General features: G+C 35.4%; 1 protein-coding gene across 2 annotated transcripts in view; it reads left to right on the forward strand.

Annotated features, from left to right (window-relative positions):
- The first annotated feature begins 7 nt into the window (after nt 1–7).
- The window catches only part of ada2b (adenosine deaminase 2b), a 32,031-nt gene continuing 4,337 nt past the window's right edge, over nt 8–27,701 (forward strand). Inside the window, exons 1-4 of one of the 2 annotated variants that reach the window (XM_035603813.2) lie at nt 8–99; nt 370–746; nt 1,663–1,882; nt 1,964–2,174. In XM_035603813.2, coding sequence (XP_035459706.1) covers nt 446–746; nt 1,663–1,882; nt 1,964–2,174 — 732 coding nt within the window. In that variant the 5' untranslated portion in view covers nt 8–99; nt 370–445. The remainder of the gene's footprint in view (nt 100–369; nt 747–1,662; nt 1,883–1,963; nt 2,175–27,701) is intronic. The other variant, XM_035603805.2, reaches the window with a different exon arrangement.

Raw genomic sequence — 27,701 nt, forward strand, 5'->3', positions numbered from 1 at the left:
GCCCTGAGTTATTCTGCCGACTTGCTGTCAGACCAGTCTTCTGTCAGACGGCTGAGCCTGCGACACAGGACACGACACCCAGGGAGCTCCTTCTCACTTGTGAGTATATCTATATGATTTTTTATGATTGTTTGTCACTCCTGGAAACGTCTGATTTAGAAAAGCAAGAGCGCTCGTGCTCATGCTACTGTATGGACTCAGTCAGCGCTGTAATGTGAGCATGTCATTGTGTTGGTTTCCTTTAAACCAGCTTGTCAAATTTACTTAACAGCGACTCTGTAAAATCTCCTGCGACCTCTCCTCCTGCTTTTAATGCGACGACTCGAATTCCATTAGTTTATGTCTCACAGTATTTTTCTTTCTTCACAGCACCGAATCCCGCTCACTGCCCAGGGTGAGAGCATGCTCTAAGGGGGACAGCGCCCTCCAGTGGCACACACAAGACATGGAGGTCTCCATCTGCCGGGCGGTGGCGACATTAGTGCCCCTGCTGTGGCTCGTGGGGGCGGCCGGCGGGATGCCCGTTCCGGCCCAGCGGGACCTGCTGATGCGTGAGGAGGCGTCCAGGCAGACCGGGGGCCGGGTGGCGCTGACGGTGGCCGAGCAGAAGCTGGCCGCTCGCCTCCACCGGCTGAAGGAGCAGGAGATGTCCGCGGCCCGGTTCCCGCCCGCCATGCACTTCTTCAAAGCCAAGCCTCTCATCCAGAGGAGCTCCATCTTCAAACTGCTGCAGAAGATGCCCAAAGGTGATGACACAGACAGGAAGCCAGGTTTTTTTTTACTTCATATTACAGCTGCACAGCAGGAGAAACGGCTTCTTTGACCTACGACGGAGGTGTTTCAATGTGGAATTGTTGTAGCTGGAAGCTTTGGGAAGGTGTCAGACAAATGTCTTATTCTCCAACAATAACTAAATGCTGAAGTTGCAGTTTTTTAACAAACAGCCCGAGAGTTCAGGTTCCCCGGAAAAAATACAAAATGAGACAAAGGACTGCATAGACAAGAAACAATGACAAAGAAGAGATGCGAGGGCGACTATAGAGGCACTAAACTAGAGAATCAAAAACAAGGACAAAAAACTGACTGAAAAAGACAGTAGCTTACTACGAAGAAACACCAGATTACCACTGAGAGATGCAAGCTGACTTCACAAAACTAAAAAAAAGAGATGCAAAAGATGACAAAACTCTGATGCAAAACGACTACGAAGGCACGAAATGATTCCTAGAAAATGCAAACCAACGTCAAAGACACCAAACTAGTTCAAAAGTACAGTAGTTGACAACAGAGAACCGCAAGTGAACTAAAATAACTGCAAAGACGTGCAAAACAAAGATGTCGTATTCAAACCCTTGGGACACAAGAAATTTATTTGAGGCAAGTTTAACTATAAACTTTATTGTAAATAACTCCTAAAATAAACATACGTTATGTTAAATGTAAACCAGAAATGCACGTCTTCTCTGTCTTGTTCATTCTGTAAAATCAAACTTTTCTTATCTGCAAACAGAAGAGCAGATACCGATATGATGACAGACTGATATCTGCCGATATTATTTGCCCGCCGATATCTCGAATCGGGCTCCAATTTATCGTCATTTTCATGTCTGTGTGTAGATTCAGTCCGAGTGTGAGCTCATGCCGATGTTTTCCCGCCGACAGGCGCGGCCCTCCACATCCACGGCTCGTCCCTGGTCGGCGTGGAGTGGCTGGTGAGAAACGTCACCTACAGGCCTCACTGCTACATCTGCTTCACGTGGGACAACTCGGTCCGCTTCCTGTTCTCCGACCGGCAGCCTTTCCCGCGGTGGGACTGCTTCTACTGGCAGCTGCTGGCGACCCTGCGCGCCAAAGTGGGAGACCCCACGAGCTTCGATAACAGGTGGAGTAAGAGTCTTACACATTTCAAGTCAGGGTGTAAACGGGAGGACGGAACCCAAAATACAGATTTTTCTTTTTTCAGTTTAATGCAGCGCCTCACTCTTTTCACCGAGGATCCAGACGCCGAGTACCCGGACCAAGATGTCGTGTGGGAGAAGTTTGAGGAAGCCTTCATCGCCGCTGCGGGGCTGATCACCCACGCGCCGGTGCTGAGGGACTACTTCTACCAGGGCCTGGAGGAGCTGCGCCAGGATAACGTCATGTATCTGGAGCTCAGGAGCGGCATCTCAAAGGTTTGGTGTTCACGGCCTCATCCCTTCCAGCAGAAGCAGTAGTCATTATATATATATATGTATGTATATGTATATATATATATGTATGTATATGTATATATATATATGTGTGTGTGTATATATATGTATGTATACATGTATATATGTATATATATGTGTGTGTGTGTATGTGTGTGTGTGTGTGTATATGTATATATGTGTATATGTATGTGTGTATATATATGTATGTATATATGTATATATATGTGTGTGTATGTGTGTGTATGTATATGTATATACATATGTATGTGTGTATGTATATGTATATATGTATATACAAATGTATATATGTGTGTATGTATATGTGTGTGTATGTATATGTATGTATGTATATGTGTGTATGTATATATGTGTATGTATATATATGTATGTATGTGTATGCATGTATATGTATATATGTATGTATATGTGTATATATGTATGCGTATGTATGTGTATATGCATATATATATGTATGCGTATGTATGTGTATATGCATGTATATATTTATGCATGTATATACATGTGTGTATGTATATACATATGTATGTATCTGTATGTATGTATCTGTATGTATGTATCTGTATGTATACATGTATATGTATGTATACATGTATATGTATATATACATGTATATGTATATATGTATGCATGTATAAATGTAGATATGTATGTATATATGTGTATGTATATATGTATATATGTGTATGTATATATGTATGCATGTGTATGCATGTGTATATGTATATGTATGCATGTATATGTGTATGCGTGTACATGTATATATGTACGCATGTATGCATGTACATGTATGTATGTATGCATATGTATATATGTATGCATGTATGCGTGTACATGTATATATGTATGCATGTATGTGTGTACATGTATGCATGTATGTGTGTACATGTATATATGTATGCGTGTATATGTATATATGTATGCATGTATATGTATATATGTATGCATGTATATGTATGCGTGTATATGTATGCGTGTACATGTATATATGTATGCGTGTACGCATATATATATATGTATGCGTGTACGCATGTATATATGTGTATATGTATGCATGTATATGTATGCATGTATATGTACGCGTGCACATGTATATGTATGCGTGTACATGTATATGTATGTATATATGTATGCGCGTACGCGTGTATATGTATGCGCGTACGCGTGTATATGTACGCGCGTACGCGTGTATATGTACGCGCGTATATGTACGCGCGTACGCATGTATATGTATGCGTGTACATGTATATATGTACGCGTGTATATGTACGCGCATACATATACACGTGTACGCTTACGCGTAAGCAGCATAAAACAACATAGTATAGCAAGGCTGCAGACGGCATTGTGTAGTAAGGGAGGAAAATATCGTTCTTAACATAGAACATTTAAACTACAATGAACAGAAATGGTCTGTTATTGTTTTTGTCAGTCGGTGTGTTGGTCTGTCGGTTTGTTTCATCAAACGACACAGTATAGCATGGCTACAGACGGCATAGTGTAGTAAGGCCTTAAACAGCATAAAACGACATAGTATAGTATGGCATGAAAATTGAAAAAAATGACAGTATTGTATGGCAAAAGAGTGAAAAAACAGCATTGTATATTATGGCATAAAAGCAGCATAAAACGACATAGTATAGCAAGGCATGAGACGGCATAGTGTAGTAAGGCCTAAAACAGCATAAAACGACATAGTATAGTATGGCAAAAAAAGTGAAAAAATTGCATTGTATATTATGGCATAAAAGCTTCATCAAACGACATAGTATAGCAAGGCATGAGACGGCATAGTGAACTAAGGCCAAAGAAAGCATAAAACGACATAGTATAGTCTGGCAAAAAATCGTTTACTATGGCATAAAAACAGCAGAGAATGACATAGTATAGTATGGCAAAAAGAGTGAAAAAACGGCATTGTATATTATGGCATAAAAGCTTCATCAAACGACATAGTATAGCAAGGCTACAGACGGCATAGTGTAGTAAGGCCTAAAACAGCATAAAATGGCATAGTATAGTATGGCATGAAAACTGAAAAAAACGACATCGTATTGTATGGCAAAAAGAGTGAAAAAACAGCATTGTATATTATGGCATAAAAGCAGCATAAAACGACATAGTATAGCAAGGCATGAGACGGCATAGTGTAGTAAGGCCAAAAAAAGCATAAAACGACATAGTATAGTATGGCATGAAAACTGAAAAAAACGACATAGTATTGTATGGCAAAAAGAGTGAAAAAACGGCATTGTATATTATGGCATAAAAGCAGCATAAAATGACATAGTATAGCAAGGCATGAGACGGCATAGTGTAGTAAGGCCTAAAACAGCATAAAATGGCATAGTATAGTATGGCATGAAAACTGAAAAAAGACGACATGGTATAGTTTGGCAAAATGAGTGAAAAAACAGCATTGTATATTATGGCATAAAAGCAGCATAAAACAACATAGTATAGCAAGGCTGCAGACGGCATTGTGTAGTAAGGCCTAAAACAGCATAAAACGACATAGTATAGTATGGCATGAAAACTGAAAAAAGACGACATAGTATATTATGGCAAAAAATCGTTTATTATGGCATAAAAACAGCAGAGAATGACATAGTATACAAGGCATGGGACGGCATAGTGTAGTGAGGCCTAAAACAGCATAAAACGACATAGTATAGTATGGCATGAAAATTGAAAGAAACGACATAGTATTGTATGGCAAAAAGAGTGAAAAAACGGCATTGTATATTATGGCATAAAAGCTTCATCAAACGACATAGTATAGCAAGGCTGCAGACGGCATAGTGTAGTAAGGCCTTAAACAGCATAAAACAACATAGTATAGCAAGGCATGAGACGGCATAGTGTAGTTAGGCCTAAAACAGCATAAAACGACATAGTATAGTATGGCATGAAAATTGAAAAAAACGACATAGTATTGTATGGCAAAAGAGTGAAAAAACAGCATTGTATATTATGGCATAAAAGCAGCATAAAACGACATAGTATAGCAAGGCTACAGACGGCATAGTGTAGTAAGGCCAAAAAAAGCATAAAACGACATAGTATAGTATGGCATGAAAACTGAAAAAAGACGACATAGTATAGTATGGCAAAAAATTGTTTATTATGGCATAAAAACAGCAGAGAATGACATAGTATACAAGGCATGGGATGGCATAGTGTAGTAAGGCCTAAAACAGCATAAAACGACATAGTATAATATCGCATGAAAATTGAAAGAAAGGGCATAGTATTGTATGGCAAAAAATGTGAAAAAATGGCATTGTATATTATGGCATAAAAGCAGCATAAAACGACATAGTATAGCAAAGCATGAGATGGCATAGCCTTTTGTAAGGCCAAAAAAAGCATAAAACGACATAGTATAGTATGGCATGAAAATTGAAAAATCGCCATTGTATATTATGGCATTAAAGCAGCATAAAACGACACAGTATAGCATGGCTACAGACGGCATAGTGTAGTTAGGCCTTAAACAGCATAAAACAATATAGTATAGTATGGCATGAAAATTGAAAAAAACGACATAGTATTGTATGGCAAAAGAGTGAAAAAACAGCATTGTATATTATGGCATAAAAGCAGCATAAAACGACATAGTATAGCAAGGCATGAGACGGCATAGTGTAGTAAGGCCTAAAACAGCATAAAACGACATAGTATAGTATGGCATGAAAGCTGAAAAAAAAAGACATAGTATAGTATGGCAAAAAAACGTTTATTATGGCATAAAAGCAGAATAAAAAGACATAGTATACAAGGCATGGGACGGCATAGTGTAGTAAGGCCTAAAACAGCATAAAACAACATAGTATAGTATGGCAAAAAATCGTTTATTATGGCATAAAAACAGCAGAGAATGACATAGTATAGTATGGCAAAAAGAGTGAAAAAACGGCATTGTATATTATGGCATAAAAGCTTCATCAAACCACATAGTATAGCAAGGCTACAGACGGCATAGTGTAGTAAGGCCTTAAACAGCATAAAATGGCATAGTATAGTATGGCATGAAAACTGAAAAAAACGACATAGTATTGTATGGCAAAAAGAGTGAAAAAAAAGCATTGTATATTATGGCATAAAAGCAGCATAAAACAACATAGTATAGCAAGGCATGAGACGGCATAGTGTAGTAAGGCCAAAAAAAGCATAAAACGACATAGTATAGTATGGCAAAAAAATTTGAAAAATCGCCATTGTATATTATGGCATAAAAGCAGCATAAAACGACACAGTATAGCATGGCTACAGATGGCATAGTGTAGTTAGGCCTTAAACAGCATAAAACAACATAGTATAGTATGGCATGAAAATTGAAAAAAACGACATAGTATTGTATGGCAAAAGAGTGAAAAAACAGCATTGTATATTATGGCATAAAAGCAGCATAAAACGACATAGTATAGTATGGCTACAGACGGCATAGTGTAGTAAGGCCTAAAACAGCATAAAACGACATAGTATAGTATGGCAAAAAGAGTGAAAAAACAGCAATGTATATTATGGCATAAAAGCAGCATAAAACGACACAGTATAGCATGGCTACAGACGGCATAGTGTAGTAAGGCCTTCAACAGCATAAAATGGCATAGTATAGTATGGCATGAAAACTGAATGAAACGACAGTATTGTATGGCAAAAAGAGTGAAAAAACAGCATTGTATATTATGGCATAAAAGCAGCATAAAACAACATAGTATAGCAAGGCATGAGACGGCATAGTGTAGTAAGGCCAAAAAAAGCATAAAACGACATAGTATAGTATGGCAAAAAATGTGAAAAAATTGCATTGTATATTATGGCATAAAAGCAGCATAAAACGAAACAGTATAGCAAGGCCACAGACGGCATAGTGTAGTAAGGCCTTAAACAGCATAAAATGGCATAGTATAGTATGGCATGAAAACTGAATAAAACGACATAGTATAGTATGGCAAAAAGAGTGAAAAAACGGCATTGTATATTATGGCATAAAAGCAGCATAAAACGACATAGTATAGCAAGGCTACAGACGGCATAGTGTAGTAAGGCCTTAAACAGCATAAAATGGCATAGTATAGTGTGGCAAAAAATCGTTTATTATGGCATTAAAGCAGCATAAAACGACACAGTATAGCATGGCTACAGACGGCATAGTGTAGTTAGGCCTTAAACAGCATAAAACAATATAGTATAGTATGGCATGAAAATTGAAAAAAACGACATAGTATTGTATGGCAAAAGAGTGAAAAAACAGCATTGTATATTATGGCATAAAAGCAGCATAAAACAACATAGTATAGCAAGGCATGAGACGGCATAGTGTAGTAAGGCCAAAAAAAGCATAAAACGACATAGTATAGTATGGCAAAAAATGTGAAAAATCGCCATTGTATATTTTGGCATAAAAGCAGCATAAAACGACACAGTATAGCATGGCTACAGATGGCATAGTGTAGTAAGGCCTTAAACAGCATAAAACGACATAGTATAGTATGGCATGAAAATTGAAAGAAACGACATAGTATTGTATGGCAAAAAGAGTGAAAAAACGGCATTGTATATTATGGCATAAAAGCTTCATCAAACGACATAGTATAGCAAGGCTGCAGACGGCATAGTGTAGTAAGGCCTTAAACAGCATAAAACAACATAGTATAGCAAGGCATGAGACGGCATAGTGTAGTTAGGCCTAAAACAGCATAAAACGACATAGTATAGTATGGCATGAAAATTGAAAAAAACGACATAGTATTGTATGGCAAAAGAGTGAAAAAACAGCATTGTATATTATGGCATAAAAGCAGCATAAAACGACATAGTATAGCAAGGCTACAGACGGCATAGTGTAGTAAGGCCAAAAAAAGCATAAAACGACATAGTATAGTATGGCATGAAAACTGAAAAAAGACGACATAGTATAGTATGGCAAAAAATTGTTTATTATGGCATAAAAACAGCAGAGAATGACATAGTATACAAGGCATGGGATGGCATAGTGTAGTAAGGCCTAAAACAGCATAAAACGACATAGTATAATATCGCATGAAAATTGAAAGAAAGGGCATAGTATTGTATGGCAAAAAATGTGAAAAAATGGCATTGTATATTATGGCATAAAAGCAGCATAAAACGACATAGTATAGCAAAGCATGAGATGGCATAGCCTTTTGTAAGGCCAAAAAAAGCATAAAACGACATAGTATAGTATGGCATGAAAATTGAAAAATCGCCATTGTATATTATGGCATTAAAGCAGCATAAAACGACACAGTATAGCATGGCTACAGACGGCATAGTGTAGTTAGGCCTTAAACAGCATAAAACAATATAGTATAGTATGGCATGAAAATTGAAAAAAACGACATAGTATTGTATGGCAAAAGAGTGAAAAAACAGCATTGTATATTATGGCATAAAAGCAGCATAAAACGACATAGTATAGCAAGGCATGAGACGGCATAGTGTAGTAAGGCCTAAAACAGCATAAAACGACATAGTATAGTATGGCATGAAAGCTGAAAAAAAAAGACATAGTATAGTATGGCAAAAAAACGTTTATTATGGCATAAAAGCAGAATAAAAAGACATAGTATACAAGGCATGGGACGGCATAGTGTAGTAAGGCCTAAAACAGCATAAAACAACATAGTATAGTATGGCAAAAAATCGTTTATTATGGCATAAAAACAGCAGAGAATGACATAGTATAGTATGGCAAAAAGAGTGAAAAAACGGCATTGTATATTATGGCATAAAAGCTTCATCAAACCACATAGTATAGCAAGGCTACAGACGGCATAGTGTAGTAAGGCCTTAAACAGCATAAAATGGCATAGTATAGTATGGCATGAAAACTGAAAAAAACGACATAGTATTGTATGGCAAAAAGAGTGAAAAAAAAGCATTGTATATTATGGCATAAAAGCAGCATAAAACAACATAGTATAGCAAGGCATGAGACGGCATAGTGTAGTAAGGCCAAAAAAAGCATAAAACGACATAGTATAGTATGGCAAAAAAATTTGAAAAATCGCCATTGTATATTATGGCATAAAAGCAGCATAAAACGACACAGTATAGCATGGCTACAGATGGCATAGTGTAGTTAGGCCTTAAACAGCATAAAACAACATAGTATAGTATGGCATGAAAATTGAAAAAAACGACATAGTATTGTATGGCAAAAGAGTGAAAAAACAGCATTGTATATTATGGCATAAAAGCAGCATAAAACGACATAGTATAGTATGGCTACAGACGGCATAGTGTAGTAAGGCCTAAAACAGCATAAAACGACATAGTATAGTATGGCAAAAAGAGTGAAAAAACAGCAATGTATATTATGGCATAAAAGCAGCATAAAACGACACAGTATAGCATGGCTACAGACGGCATAGTGTAGTAAGGCCTTCAACAGCATAAAATGGCATAGTATAGTATGGCATGAAAACTGAATGAAACGACAGTATTGTATGGCAAAAAGAGTGAAAAAACAGCATTGTATATTATGGCATAAAAGCAGCATAAAACAACATAGTATAGCAAGGCATGAGACGGCATAGTGTAGTAAGGCCAAAAAAAGCATAAAACGACATAGTATAGTATGGCAAAAAATGTGAAAAAATTGCATTGTATATTATGGCATAAAAGCAGCATAAAACGAAACAGTATAGCAAGGCCACAGACGGCATAGTGTAGTAAGGCCTTAAACAGCATAAAATGGCATAGTATAGTATGGCATGAAAACTGAATAAAACGACATAGTATAGTATGGCAAAAAGAGTGAAAAAACGGCATTGTATATTATGGCATAAAAGCAGCATAAAACGACATAGTATAGCAAGGCTACAGACGGCATAGTGTAGTAAGGCCTTAAACAGCATAAAATGGCATAGTATAGTGTGGCAAAAAATCGTTTATTATGGCATAAAAACAGCAGAGAATGACAAAGTATAGTATGGCAAAAAGAGTGAAAAAACTGCATTGTATATTATGGCATAAAAGCTTCATCAAATGACATAGTATAGCAAGGCTACAGACGGCATAGTGTAGTAAGGCCTTAAACAGCATAAAACAACATAGTATAGTATGGCATGAAAATTGAAAAATCGCCATTGTATATTATGGCATTAAAGGAGCATAAAACGACACAGTATAGCATGGCTACAGACGGCATAGTGTAGTTAGGCCTTAAACAGCATAAAACAACATAGTATAGTATGGCATGAAAATTGAAAAAAACGACATAGTATTGTATGGCAAAAGAGTTAAAAAAACAGCATTGTATATTATGGCATAAAAGCAGCATAAAACGACATAGTATAGCAAGGCTACAGACGGCATAGTGTAGTAAGGCCAAAAAAAGCATAAAACGACATAGTATAGTATGGCATGAAAACTGAAAAAAGACGACATAGTATAGTATGGCAAAAAATTGTTTATTATGGCATAAAAACAGCAGAGAATGACATAGTATACAAGGCATGGGATGGTATAGTGTAGTAAGGCCTAAAACAGCATAAAACGACATAGTATAATATCGCATGAAAATTGAAAGAAACGGCATAGTATTGTATGGCAAAAGAGTGAAAAAACAGCATTGTATATTATGGCATAAAAGCAGCATAAAACGACATAGTATAGCATGGCTACAGACGGCATAGAGTAGTAAGGCCTAAAACAGTATAAAACGACATAGTATAGTATGGCAAAAAATGTGAAAAATCGCCATTGTATATTTTGGCATAAAAGCAGCATAAAACGACACAGTATAGCATGGCTACAGATGGCATAGTGTAGTAAGGCCTTAAACAGCATAAAACGACATAGTATAGTATGGCATGAAAATTGAAAAAAACGACATAGTATAGTATGGCAAAAAATTTGAAAAATCGCCATTGTATATTATGGCATAAAAGCAGCATAAAACGACATAGTATAGCAAGGCATGAGACGGCATAGTGTAGTAAGGCCAAAAAAAGCATAAAACGACATAGTATAGTATGGCATGAAAACTGAAAAAAGACGACATAGTATAGTATGGCAAAAAATTGTTTATTATGGCATAAAAACAGCAGAGAATGACATAGTATACAAGGCATGGGATGGCATAGTGTAGTAAGGCCTAAAACAGCATAAAACGACATAGTATAATATCGCATGAAAATTGAAAGAAACGGCATAGTATTGTATGGCAAAAGAGTGAAAAAACAGCATTGTATATTATGGCATAAAAGCAGCATAAAACGACATAGTATAGCATGGCTACAGACGGCATAGTGTAGTAAGGCCTAAAACAGCATAAAACAACATAGTATAGTATGGCATGAAAATTGAAAAAAACGACATAGTATTGTATGGCAAAAGAGTGAAAAAACAGCATTGTATATTATGGCATAAAAGCAGCATAAAGCGACATAGTATAGCAAGGCTACAGACGGCATAGTGTAGTAAGGCCTTAAACAGCATAAAATGGCATAGTATAGTATGGCAAAAAATCGTTTATTATGGCATAAAAACAGCAGAGAATGACATAGTATAGTATGGCAAAAAGAGTGAAAAAACTGCATTGTATATTATGGCATAAAAGCTTCATCAAACGACATAGTATAGCAAGGCTGCAGACGGCATAGTGTAGTAAGGCCTTAAACAGCATAAAACAACATAGTATAGTATGGCATGAAAATTGAAAAATCGCCTTAGTATATTATGGCATTAAAGCAGCATAAAACGACACAGTATAGCATGGCTACAGACGGCATAGTGTAGTTAGGCCTTAAACAGCATAAAACAACATAGTATAGTATGGCATGAAAATTGAAAAAAACGACATAGTATTGTATGGCAAAAGAGTGAAAAAACAGCATTGTATATTATGGCATAAAAGCAGCATAAAACGACATAGTATAGCAAGGCTACAGACGGCATAGTGTAGTAAGGCCAAAAAAAGCATAAAACGACGTAGTATAGTATGGCATGAAAACTGAAAAAAGACGACATAGTATAGTATGGCAAAAATTGTTTATTATGGCATAAAAACAGCAGAGAATGACATAGTATACAAGGCATGGGATGGTATAGTGTAGTAAGGCCTAAAACAGCATAAAACGACATAGTATAATATCGCATGAAAATTGAAAGAAACGGCATAGTATTGTATGGCAAAAGAGTGAAAAAACAGCATTGTATATTATGGCATAAAAGCAGCATAAAACGACATAGTATAGCATGGCTACAGACGGCATAGAGTAGTAAGGCCTAAAACAGTATAAAACGACATAGTATAGTATGGCAAAAAATGTGAAAAATCGCCATTGTATATTTTGGCATAAAAGCAGCATAAAACGACACAGTATAGCATGGCTACAGACGGCATAGTGTAGTAAGGCCTTAAACAGCATAAAACGACATAGTATAGTGTGGCATGAAAATTGAAAAAAACGACATAGTATAGTATGGCAAAAAATTTGAAAAATCGCCATTGTATATTATGGCATAAAAGCAGCATAAAACGACATAGTATAGCAAGGCATGAGACGGCATAGTGTAGTAAGGCCAAAAAAAGCATAAAACGACATAGTATAGTATGGCATGAAAACTGAAAAAAGACGACATAGTATAGTATGGCAAAAAATTGTTTATTATGGCATAAAAACAGCAGAGAATGACATAGTATACAAGGCATGGGATGGCATAGTGTAGTAAGGCCTAAAACAGCATAAAACGACATAGTATAATATCGCATGAAAATTGAAAGAAACGGCATAGTATTGTATGGCAAAAGAGTGAAAAAACAGCATTGTATATTATGGCATAAAAGCAGCATAAAACGGCATAGTATAGCATGGCTACAGACGGCATAGAGTAGTAAGGCCTAAAACAGTATAAAACGACATAGTATAGTATGGCAAAAAATGTGAAAAATCGCCATTGTATATTTTGGCATAAAAGCAGCATAAAACGACACAGTATAGCATGGCTACAGACGGCATAGTGTAGTAAGGCCTTAAACAGCATAAAACGACATAGTATAGTGTGGCATGAAAATTGAAAAAAACGACATAGTATAGTATGGCAAAAAATTTGAAAAATCGCCATTGTATATTATGGCATAAAAGCAGCATAAAACGACATAGTATAGCAAGGCATGAGACGGCATAGTGTAGTAAGGCCAAAAAAAGCATAAAACGACATAGTATAGTATGGCATGAAAACTGAAAAAAGACGACATAGTATAGTATGGCAAAAAATTGTTTATTATGGCATAAAAACAGCAGAGAATGACATAGTATACAAGGCATGGGATGGCATAGTGTAGTAAGGCCTAAAACAGCATAAAACGACATAGTATAATATCGCATGAAAATTGAAAGAAACGGCATAGTATTGTATGGCAAAAGAGTGAAAAAACAACATTGTATATTATGGCATAAAAGCAGCATAAAACGACATAGTATAGCATGGCTACAGACGGCATAGTGTAGTAAGGCCTAAAACAGTATAAAACGACATAGTATAGTATGGCAAAAAATGTGAAAAATCGCCATTGTATATTATGGCATAAAAGCAGCATAAAACGACACAGTATAGCATGGCTACAGACGGCATAGTGTAGTTAGGCCTTAAACAGCATAAAACAACATAGTATAATATGGCATGAAAATTGAAAAAAACGACATAGTATTGTATGGCAAAAGAGTGAAAAAACAGCATTGTATATTATGGCATAAAAGCAGCATAAAACGACATAGTATAGCAAGGCTACAGACGGCATAGTGTAGTAAGGCCTTAAACAGCATAAAATGGCATAGTATAGTATGGCAAAAAATCGTTTATTATGGCATAAAAACAGCAGAGAATGACATAGTATAGTATGGCAAAAAGAGTGAAAAAACTGCATTGTATATTATGGCATTAAAGCAGCATAAAACGACACAGTATAGCATGGCTACAGACGGCATAGTGTAGTTAGGCCTTAAACAGCATAAAACAACATAGTATAGTATGGCATGAAAATTGAAAAAAACGACATAGTATTGTATGGCAAAAGAGTGAAAAAACAGCATTGTATATTATGGCATAAAAGCAGCATAAAACGACATAGTATAGCAAGGCTACAGACGGCATAGTGTAGTAAGGCCAAAAAAGCATAAAACGACATAGTATAGTATGGCATGAAAACTGAAAAAAGACGACATAGTATAGTATGGCAAAAAATTGTTTATTATGGCATAAAAACAGCAGAGAATGACATAGTATACAAGGCATGGGATGGCATAGTGTAGTAAGGCCTAAAACAGCATAAAACGACATACTATAATATCGCATGAAAATTGAAAGAAACGGCATAGTATTGTATGGCAAAAGAGTGAAAAAACAGCATTGTATATTATGGCATAAAAGCAGCATAAAACGACATAGTATAGCATGGCTACAGACGGCATAGTGTAGTAAGGCCTAAAACAGCATAAAACGACATAGTATAGTATGGCAAAAAATGTGAAAAATCGCCATTGTATATTATGGCATAAAAGCAGCATAAAACGACACAGTATAGCATGGCTACAGACGGCATAGTGTAGTTAGGCCTTAAACAGCATAAAACAACATAGTATAATATGGCATGAAAATTGAAAAAAACGACATAGTATTGTATGGCAAAAGAGTGAAAAAACAGCATTGTATATTATGGCATAAAAGCAGCATAAAACGACATAGTATAGCAAGGCTACAGACGGCATAGTGTAGTAAGGCCTTAAACAGCATAAAATGGCATAGTATAGTATGGCAAAAAATCGTTTATTATGGCATAAAAACAGCAGAGAATGACATAGTATAGTATGGCAAAAAGAGTGAAAAAACTGCATTGTATATTATGGCATTAAAGCAGCATAAAACGACACAGTATAGCATGGCTACAGACGGCATAGTGTAGTTAGGCCTTAAACAGCATAAAACAACATAGTATAGTATGGCATGAAAATTGAAAAATCGCCATTGTATATTATGGCATTAAAGGAGCATAAAACGACACAGTATAGCATGGCTACAGACGGCATAGTGTAGTTAGGCCTTAAACAGCATAAAACAACATAGTATAGTATGGCATGAAAATTGAAAAAAACGACATAGTATTGTATGGCAAAAGAGTGAAAAAACAGCATTGTATATTATGGCATAAAAGCAGCATAAAACGACATAGTATAGCAAGGCTACAGACGGCATAGTGTAGTAAGGCCAAAAAAAGCATAAAACGACATAGTATAGTATGGCATGAAAACTGAAAAAAGACGACATAGTATAGTATGGCAAAAAATTGTTTATTATGGCATAAAAACAGCAGAGAATGACATAGTATACAAGGCATGGGATGGTATAGTGTAGTAAGGCCTAAAACAGCATAAAACGACATAGTATAATATCGCATGAAAATTGAAAGAAACGGCATAGTATTGTATGGCAAAAGAGTGAAAAAACAGCATTGTATATTATGGCATAAAAGCAGCATAAAACGACATAGTATAGCATGGCTACAGACGGCATAGAGTAGTAAGGCCTAAAACAGTATAAAACGACATAGTATAGTATGGCAAAAAATGTGAAAAATCGCCATTGTATATTTTGGCATAAAAGCAGCATAAAACGACACAGTATAGCATGGCTACAGATGGCATAGTGTAGTAAGGCCTTAAACAGCATAAAACGACATAGTATAGTATGGCATGAAAATTGAAAAAAACGACATAGTATAGTATGGCAAAAAATTTGAAAAATCGCCATTGTATATTATGGCATAAAAGCAGCATAAAACGACATAGTATAGCAAGGCATGAGACGGCATAGTGTAGTAAGGCCAAAAAAAGCATAAAACGACATAGTATAGTATGGCATGAAAACTGAAAAAAGACGACATAGTATAGTATGGCAAAAAATTGTTTATTATGGCATAAAAACAGCAGAGAATGACATAGTATACAAGGCATGGGATGGCATAGTGTAGTAAGGCCTAAAACAGCATAAAACGACATAGTATAATATCGCATGAAAATTGAAAGAAACGGCATAGTATTGTATGGCAAAAGAGTGAAAAAACAGCATTGTATATTATGGCATAAAAGCAGCATAAAACGACATAGTATAGCATGGCTACAGACGGCATAGTGTAGTAAGGCCTAAAACAGCATAAAACAACATAGTATAGTATGGCATGAAAATTGAAAAAAACGACATAGTATAGTATGGCAAAAAGAGTGAAAAAACAGCATTGTATATTATGGCATAAAAGCAGCATAAAACGACACAGTATAGCATGGCTACAGACGCCATAGTGTAGTTAGGCCTTAAACAGCATAAAACAACATAGTATAATATGGCATGAAAATTGAAAAAAACGACATAGTATTGTATGGCAAAAGAGTGAAAAAACAGCATTGTATATTATGGCATAAAAGCAGCATAAAGCGACATAGTATAGCAAGGCTACAGACGGCATAGTGTAGTAAGGCCTTAAACAGCATAAAATGGCATAGTATAGTATGGCAAAAAATCGTTTATTATGGCATAAAAACAGCAGAGAATGACATAGTATAGTATGGCAAAAAGAGTGAAAAAACTGCATTGTATATTATGGCATAAAAGCTTCATCAAACGACATAGTATAGCAAGGCTACAGACGGCATAGTGTAGTAAGGCCTTAAACAGCATAAAACAACATAGTATAGTATGGCATGAAAATTGAAAAATCGCCATAGTATATTATGGCATTAAAGCAGCATAAAACGACACAGTATAGCATGGCTACAGACGGCATAGTGTAGTTAGGCCTTAAACAGCATAAAACAACATAGTATAGTATGGCATGAAAATTGAAAAAAACGACATAGTATTGTATGGCAAAAGAGTGAAAAAACAGCATTGTATATTATGGCATAAAAGCAGCATAAAACGACATAGTATAGCAAGGCTACAGACGGCATAGTGTAGTAAGGCCAAAAAAAGCATAAAACGACGTAGTATAGTATGGCATGAAAACTGAAAAAAGACGACATAGTATAGTATGGCAAAAAATTGTTTATTATGGCATAAAAACAGCAGAGAATGACATAGTATACAAGGCATGGGATGGTATAGTGTAGTAAGGCCTAAAACAGCATAAAACGACATAGTATAATATCGCATGAAAATTGAAAGAAACGGCATAGTATTGTATGGCAAAAGAGTGAAAAAACAGCATTGTATATTATGGCATAAAAGCAGCATAAAACGACATAGTATAGCATGGCTACAGACGGCATAGAGTAGTAAGGCCTAAAATAGTATAAAACGACATAGTATAGTATGGCAAAAAATGTGAAAAATCGCCATTGTATATTTTGGCATAAAAGCAGCATAAAACGACACAGTATAGCATGGCTACAGACGGCATAGTGTAGTAAGGCCTTAAACAGCATAAAACGACATAGTATAGTGTGGCATGAAAATTGAAAAAAACGACATAGTATAGTATGGCAAAAAATTTGAAAAATCGCCATTGTATATTATGGCATAAAAGCAGCATAAAACGACATAGTATAGCAAGGCATGAGACGGCATAGTGTAGTAAGGCCAAAAAAAGCATAAAACGACATAGTATAGTATGGCATGAAAACTGAAAAAAGACGACATAGTATAGTATGGCAAAAAATTGTTTATTATGGCATAAAAACAGCAGAGAATGACATAGTATACAAGGCATGGGATGGCATAGTGTAGTAAGGCCTAAAACAGCATAAAACGACATAGTATAATATCGCATGAAAATTGAAAGAAACGGCATAGTATTGTATGGCAAAAGAGTGAAAAAACAGCATTGTATATTATGGCATAAAAGCAGCATAAAACGACATAGTATAGCATGGCTACAGACGGCATAGTGTAGTAAGGCCTAAAACAGCATAAAACGACATAGTATAGTATGGCAAAAAATGTGAAAAATCGCCATTGTATATTATGGCATAAAAGCAGCATAAAACGACACAGTATAGCATGGCTACAGACGGCATAGTGTAGTTAGGCCTTAAACAGCATAAAACAACATAGTATAATATGGCATGAAAATTGAAAAAAACGACATAGTATTGTATGGCAAAAGAGTGAAAAAACAGCATTGTATATTATGGCATAAAAGCAGCATAAAACGACATAGTATAGCAAGGCTACAGACGGCATAGTGTAGTAAGGCCTTAAACAGCATAAAATGGCATAGTATAGTATGGCAAAAAATCGTTTATTATGGCATAAAAACAGCAGAGAATGACATAGTATAGTATGGCAAAAAGAGTGAAAAAACTGCATTGTATATTATGGCATTAAAGCAGCATAAAACGACACAGTATAGCATGGCTACAGACGGCATAGTGTAGTTAGGCCTTAAACAGCATAAAACAACATAGTATAGTATGGCATGAAAATTGAAAAAAACGACATAGTATTGTATGGCAAAAGAGTGAAAAAACAGCATTGTATATTATGGCATAAAAGCAGCATAAAACGACATAGTATAGCAAGGCTACAGACGGCATAGTGTAGTAAGGCCAAAAAAGCATAAAACGACATAGTATAGTATGGCATGAAAACTGAAAAAAGACGACATAGTATAGTATGGCAAAAAATTGTTTATTATGGCATAAAAACAGCAGAGAATGACATAGTATACAAGGCATGGGATGGCATAGTGTAGTAAGGCCTAAAACAGCATAAAACGACATACTATAATATCGCATGAAAATTGAAAGAAACGGCATAGTATTGTATGGCAAAAGAGTGAAAAAACAGCATTGTATATTATGGCATAAAAGCAGCATAAAACGACATAGTATAGCATGGCTACAGACGGCATAGTGTAGTAAGGCCTAAAACAGCATAAAACGACATAGTATAGTATGGCAAAAAATGTGAAAAATCGCCATTGTATATTATGGCATAAAAGCAGCATAAAACGACACAGTATAGCATGGCTACAGACGGCATAGTGTAGTAAGGCCTTAAACAGCATAAAACAACATAGTATAATATGGCATGAAAATTGAAAAAAACGACATAGTATTGTATGGCAAAAGAGTGAAAAAACAGCATTGTATATTATGGCATAAAAGCAGCATAAAACGACATAGTATAGCAAGGCTACAGACGGCATAGTGTAGTAAGGCCTTAAACAGCATAAAATGGCATAGTATAGTATGGCAAAAAATCGTTTATTATGGCATAAAAACAGCAGAGAATGACATAGTATAGTATGGCAAAAAGAGTGAAAAAACTGCATTGTATATTATGGCATTAAAGCAGCATAAAACGACACAGTATAGCATGGCTACAGACGGCATAGTGTAGTTAGGCCTTAAACAGCATAAAACAACATAGTATAGTATGGCATGAAAATTGAAAAAAACGACATAGTATTGTATGGCAAAAGAGTGAAAAAACAGCATTGTATATTATGGCATAAAAGCAGCATAAAACGACATAGTATAGCAAGGCTACAGACGGCATAGTGTAGTAAGGCCTAAAACAGCATAAAACGACATAGTATAGTATGGCATGAAAATTGAAAAAAACGACATAGTATTGTATGGCAAAAGAGTGAAAAAACAGCATTGTATATTATGGCATAAAAGCAGCATAAAACGACATAGTATAGCAAGGCTACAGATGGCATAGTGTAGTAAGGCCAAAAAAGCATAAAACGACATAGTATAGTATGGCATGAAAACTGAAAAAAGACGACATAGTATAGTATGGCAAAAAATTGTTTATTATGGCATAAAAACAGCAGAGAATGACATAGTATACAAGGCATGGGATGGCATAGTGTAGTAAGGCCTAAAACAGTATAAAACGACATACTATAATATCGCATGAAAATTGAAAGAAACGGCATAGTATTGTATGGCAAAAGAGTGAAAAAACAGCATTGTATATTATGGCATAAAAGCAGCATAAAACGACATAGTATAGCATGGCTACAGACGGCATAGTGTAGTAAGGCCTAAAACAGCATAAAACGACATAGTATAGTATGGCATGAAAAATCGAAAAAAAATGACATAGTATAGTATGGCAAAAAGAGTGAAAAAACTGCATTGTATATTATGGCATAAAAGCTTCATCAAACGACATAGTATAGCAAGGCTACAGACGGCATAGTGTAGTAAGGCCTTAAACAGCATAAAACAACATAGTATAGTATGGCATGAAAATTGAAAAAAACGACATAGTATTGTATGGCAAAAGAGTGAAAAAACTGCATTGTATATTATGGCATAAAAGCTTCATAAAACAACATAGTATAGCAAGGCATGAGACGGCATAGTGTAGTAAGGCCAAAAAAAGCATAAAACGACATAGTATAGTATGGCAAAAAATTTGAAAAATCGCCATTGTATATTATGGCATAAAAGCAGCATAAAACGACACAGTATAGCATGGCTACAGACGGCATAGTGTAGTTAGGCCTTAAACAGCATAAAACAACATAGTATAGTATGGCATGAAAATTGAAAAAGACGACATAGTATAGTACGGCAAAAAATTGTTTATTATGGCATAAAAACAGCAGAGAATAACATAGTATACAAGGCATGGGATGGCATAGTGTAGTAAGGCCTAAAACAGCATAAAACGACATAGTATAATATCGCATGAAAATTGAAAGAAACGGCATAGTATTGTATGGCAAAATAGTGAAAAAACAGCATTGTATATTATGGCATAAAAGCAGCATAAAACAACATAGTATAGCAAGGCATGAGACGGCATAATATAGTAAGGCCAAAAAAAGCATAAAACGACATAGTATAGTATGGCAAAAAATGTGAAAAATCGCCATTGTATATTATGGCATAAAAGCAGCATAAAACGACACAGTATAGCATGGCTACAGACGGCATAGTGTAGTTAGGCCTTAAACAGCATAAAACGACATAGTATAGTATGGCATGAAAATTTAAAAAAACGACATAGTATTGTATGGCAAAAGAGTGAAAAACAGCATTGTATATTATGGCATAAAAGCAGCATAAAACGACATAGTATAGCAAGGCTACAGACGGCATAGTGTAGTAAGGCCTTAAACAGCATAAAATGGCATAGTATAGTATGGCATGAAAATTGAAAAATCGCCATTGTATATTATGGCATTAAAGCAGCATAAAACGACACAGTATAGCATGGCTACAGACGGCATAGTGTAGTTAGGCCTTAAACAGCATAAAACAACATAGTATAGTATGGCATGAAAATTGAAAAAAACGACATAGTATTGTATTGCAAAAGAGTGAAAAATCGCCAATGTATATTATGGCATTAAAGCAGCATAAAACTACACAGTATAGCATGGCTACAGACGGCATAGTGTAGTTAGGCCTTAAACAGCATAAAACAACATAGTATAGTATGGCTTGAAAATTGAAAAAAACGACATAGTATAGTATGGCAAAAAAATGTTTATTATGGCATAAAAACAGCAGAGAATGACATAGTATACAAGGCATGGGATGGCATGGTGTAGTAAGGCCTAAAACAGCATAAAACTACATAGTACAATATCGCAAGAAAATTGAAAGAAACGGCATAGTATTGTATGGCAAAAGAGTGAAAAAACAGCATTGTATATTATGGCATAAAAGCTTCATAAAACAACATAGTATAGCAAGGCATGAGACGGCATAGTGTAGTAAGGCCAAAAAAAGCATAAAACGACATAGTATAGTATGGCAAAAAATTTGAAAAAACAGCATTGTATATTATGGCATAAAAGCAGCATAAAACGACATAGTATAGCAAGGCTACAGACGGCATTGTGTAGTAAGGCCTTAAACAGCATAAAACAACATAGTATAGTATGGCATGAAAATTGAAAAATCGCCATTGTATATTATGGCATTAAGGCAGCATAAAACGACACAGTATAGCATGGCTACAGACGGCATAGTGTAGTTAGGCCTTAAACAGCATAAAACAACATAGTATAGTATGGCATGAAAATTGAAAAAAACGACATAGTATTGTATGGCAAAAGAGTGAAAAAACAGCATTGTATATTATGGCATAAAAGCAGCATAAAACGACATAGTATAGCAAGGCTACAGACGGCATAGTGTAGTAAGGCCTAAAAACAGCATAAAACGGCATAGTATAGTATGGCATGAAAATTGAAAAAAACGACATAGTGTTGTATGGCAAAAGAGTGAAAAAACAGCATTGTATATTATGGCATAAAAACAGCATAAAACGACATAGTATAGCATGGCTACAGACGGCATAGTGTAGTAAGGCCTTAAACAGCATAAAATGGCATAGTATAGTATGGCATGATAACTGAATAAAACAACATAGTATTGCATGGGAAAAGAGTGAAAAAACAGTATTGTATATTATGGCATAAAAGCAGCATAAAACGACATAGTATACAAGGCATGGGACGGCATAGTGTAGTAAGGCCTAAAACAGCATAAAACAACATGGTATAGTATTGCATGAAAACTGAAAAAAACGACATAGTATTGTATGGCAAAAGAGTGAAAAAACAGCATTGTATATTATGGCATAAAAGCAGCATAAAACGACATAGTATAGCAAGGCATGACACGGCATAGTGTAGTAAGGCCAAAAAAAGCTTAAAACGACATAGTATAGTATGGCAAAAAATGTGAAAAATCGCCATTGTATATTATGGCATAAAAGCAGCATAAAACGACATAGTATAGCATGGCTACAGACGGCATAGTGTAGTAAGACCTAAAACAGCATAAAACGACATAGTATGGCAAAAAATGTGAAAAAACAGCATTGTATATTATGGCATAAAAGCAGCATAAAACGACATAGTATAGCAAGGCTACAGACGGCATAGTGTAGTAAGGCCTAAAACAGCATAAAATGGCATAATATAGTATGGCATGAAAACTGAAAAAAAACGACATAGTATTTATTGTATGGCAAAAAGAGTGAAAAAACAGCATTGTATATTATGGCATAAAAGCAGCATAAACGACATAGTATAGTATGGCAAAAAATGTGAAAAAATGGCATTGTATATTATGACATAAAAGCTTCATCAAACGACATAGTATAGCATGGCATGAGACGGCATAGTGTAGTAAGGCCTAAAACAGCATAAAATGGCATGGTATAGTATGGCACGAAAACTGAATAAAACGACATAGTATTGTATGGCAAAAGAGTGAAAAAACAGCATTGTATATTATGGCATAAAAGCAGCATAAAACGACATAGTATAGCAAGGCTACAGACGGCATAGTGTAGTAAGGCCTAAAACAGCATAAAATGGCATAGTATAGTATGGCATGAAAACTGAATAAAACGACATAGTATTGTATGGCAAAAAGAGTGAAAAGACGGCATTGTATATTATGGCATAAAAGCAGCATAAAACGACATAGTATAGCAAGGCATGAGACAGCATAGTGTAGTAAGGCCTAAAACAGCATAAAATGGCATAGTATAGTATGGCATGAAAACTGAATAAAACGACATAGTATTGTATGGCAAAAGAGTGAAAAAACAGCATTGTATATTATGGCATAAAAGCAGCATAAAACGACATAGTATAGCAAGGCATGAGACAGCATAGTGTAGTAAGGCCAAAAAAAGCATAAAATGGCATAGTATAGTATGGCATGAAAATTGAAAAATCGCCATTGTATATTATGGCATTAAAGCAGCATAAAACGACACAGTATAGCAAGGCTACAGACGGCATAGTGTAGTAAGGCCTAAAACAGCATAAAATGGCATAGTATAGTATGGCATGAAAACTGAATAAAACGACATAGTATTGTATGGCAAAAAGAGTGAAAAGACGGCATTGTATATTATGGCATAAAAGCAGCATAAAACGACATAGTATAGCAAGGCATGAGACAGCATAGTGTAGTAAGGCCTAAAACAGCATAAAATGGCATAGTATAGTATGGCATGAAAACTGAATAAAACGACATAGTATTGTATGGCAAAAGAGTGAAAAAACAGCATTGTATATTATGGCATAAAAGCAGCATAAAACGACATAGTATAGCAAGGCATGAGACAGCATAGTGTAGTAAGGCCAAAAAAAGCATAAAACGACATAGTATAGTATGGCAAAAAATTTGAAAAATCGCCATTGTATATTATGGCATAAAAGCAGCATGAAACGACATAGTATAGCAAGGCTACAGACGGCATAGTGTAGTAAGGCCTTAAACAGCATAAAATGGCATAGTATAGTATGGCATGATAACTGAATAAAACAACATAGTATTGCATGGGAAAAGAGTGAAAAAACAGTATTGTATATTATGGCATAAAAGCAGCATAAAACGACATAGTATACAAGGCATGGGACGGCATAGTGTAGTAAGGCCTAAAACAGCATAAAACAACATGGTATAGTATTGCATGAAAACTGAAAAAAACGACATAGTATTGTATGGCAAAAGAGTGAAAAAACAGCATTGTATATTATGGCATAAAAGCAGCATAAAACGACATAGTATAGCAAGGTATGACACGGCATAGTGTAGTAAGGCCAAAAAAAGCATAAAACGACATAGTATAGTATGGCAAAAAATGTGAAAAAATGGCATTGTATATTATGGCATAAAAGCTTCATCAAACGACATAGTATAGCAAGGCATGAGACGGCATAGTGTAGTAAGGCCAAAAAAAGCGTAAAAAGACATAGTATAGTATGGCAAAAAATGTGAAAAATCGCCATTGTATATTATGGCATAAAAGCAGCATAAAACGACATAGTATAGCAAGGCTACAGACGGCATAGTGTAGTAAGGCCTTAAACAGCATAAAATGGCATAGTATAGTATGGCATGAAAATTGAAAAATCGCCATTGTATATTATGGCATTAAAGCAGCATAAAACGACACAGTATAGCAAGGCTACAGACGGCATAGTGTAGTAAGGCCTAAAAACAGCATAAAACGGCATAGTATAGTATGGCATGAAAATTGAAAAAAACGACATAGTGTTGTATGGCAAAAGAGTGAAAAAACAGCATTGTATATTATGGCATAAAAACAGCATAAAACGACATAGTATAGCAAGGCTACAGACGGCATAGTGTAGTAAGGCCTAAAACAGTATAAAACGACATAGTATAGTATGGCAAAAAATGTGAAAAAATGGCATTGTATATTATAGCATAAAAGCAGCATAAAACGACATAGTATAGCAAGGCTACAGACGGCATAGTGTAGTAAGGCCTTAAACAGCATAAAATGGCATAGTATAGTATGGCATGATAACTGAATAAAACAACATAGTATTGCATGGGAAAAGAGTGAAAAAACAGTATTGTATATTATGGCATAAAAGCAGCATAAAACGACATAGTATACAAGGCATGGGACGGCATAGTGTAGTAAGGCCTAAAACAGCATAAAACAACATGGTATAGTATTGCATGAAAACTGAAAAAAACGACATAGTATTGTATGGCAAAAGAGTGAAAAAACAGCATTGTATATTATGGCATAAAAGCAGCATAAAACGACATAGTATAGCAAGGCATGACACGGCATAGTGTAGTAAGGCCAAAAAAAGCTTAAAACGACATAGTATAGTATGGCAAAAAATGTGAAAAATCGCCATTGTATATTATGGCATAAAAGCAGCATAAAACGACATAGTATAGCATGGCTACAGACGGCATAGTGTAGTAAGACCTAAAACAGCATAAAACGACATAGTATGGCAAAAAATGTGAAAAAACAGCATTGTATATTATGGCATAAAAGCAGCATAAAACGACATAGTATAGCAAGGCTACAGACGGCATAGTGTAGTAAGGCCTAAAACAGCATAAAATGGCATAATATAGTATGGCATGAAAACTGAAAAAAAACGACATAGTATTTATTGTATGGCAAAAAGAGTGAAAAAACAGCATTGTATATTATGGCATAAAAGCAGCATAAAACGACTTAGTATAGCAAGGCTACAGACGACATAGAGTAGTAAGGCCTAAAACAGTATAAAACGACATAGTATAGTATGGCAAAAAATGTGAAAAAATGGCATTGTATATTATGACATAAAAGCTTCATCAAACGACATAGTATAGCAAGGCATGAGACGGCATAGTGTAGTAAGGCCTAAAACAGCATAAAATGGCATGGTATAGTATGGCATGAAAACTGAATAAAACGACATAGTATTGTATGGCAAAAGAGTGAAAAAACAGCATTGTATATTATGGCATAAAAGCAGCATAAAACGACATAGTATAGCAAGGCTACAGACGGCATAGTGTAGTAAGGCCTTAAACAGCATAAAATTGCATAGTATAGTATGGCATGAAAATTGAAAAATCGCCATTGTATATTATGGCATTAAAGCAGCATAAAACGACACAGTATAGCAAGGCTACAGACGGCATAGTGTAGTAAGGCCTAAAAACAGCATAAAACGGCATAGTATAGTATGGCATGAAAATTGAAAAAAACGACATAGTGTTGTATGGCAAAAGAGTGAAAAAACAGCATTGTATATTATAGCATAAAAGCAGCATAAAACGACATAGTATAGCAAGGCTACAGACGGCATAGTGTAGTAAGGCCTAAAACAGCATAAAATGGCATAGTATAGTATGGCATGAAAACTGAATAAAACGACATAGTATTGTATGGCAAAAAGAGTGAAAAAACGGCATTGTATATTATGGCATAAAAGCAGCATAAAACGACATAGTATAGCAAGGCATGAGACGGCATAATGTAGTAAGGCCTAAAACAGCATAAAATGGCATAGTATAGTATGGCATGAAAACTGAATAAAACGACATAGTATTGTATGGCAAAAGAGTGAAAAAACAGCATTGTATATTATGGCATAAAAGCAGCATAAAACGACATAGTATAGCAAGGCATGAGACAGCATAGTGTAGTAAGGCCAAAAAAAGCATAAAACGACATAGTATAGTATGGCAAAAAATTTGAAAAATCGCCATTGTATATTATGGCATAAAAGCAGCATGAAACGACATAGTATAGCAAGGCTACAGACGGCATAGTGTAGTAAGGCCTTAAACAGCATAAAATGGCATAGTATAGTATGGCATGATAACTGAATAAAACAACATAGTATTGCATGGGAAAAGAGTGAAAAAACAGTATTGTATATTATGGCATAAAAGCAGCATAAAACGACATAGTATACAAGGCATGGGACGGCATAGTGTAGTAAGGCCTAAAACAGCATAAAACAACATGGTATAGTATTGCATGAAAACTGAAAGAAAAGACATAGTATTGTATGGCAAAAGAGTGAAAAAACAGCATTGTATATTATGGCATAAAAGCAGCATAAAACGACATAGTATAGCAAGGTATGACACGGCATAGTGTAGTAAGGCCAAAAAAAGCATAAAACGACATAGTATAGTATGGCAAAAAATGTGAAAAAATGGCATTGTATATTATGGCATAAAA

The sequence above is a fragment of the Scophthalmus maximus genome, chromosome 12 (assembly GCF_022379125.1).
Source record: "Scophthalmus maximus strain ysfricsl-2021 chromosome 12, ASM2237912v1, whole genome shotgun sequence".
Lineage (NCBI taxonomy): Eukaryota > Metazoa > Chordata > Actinopteri > Pleuronectiformes > Scophthalmidae > Scophthalmus > Scophthalmus maximus.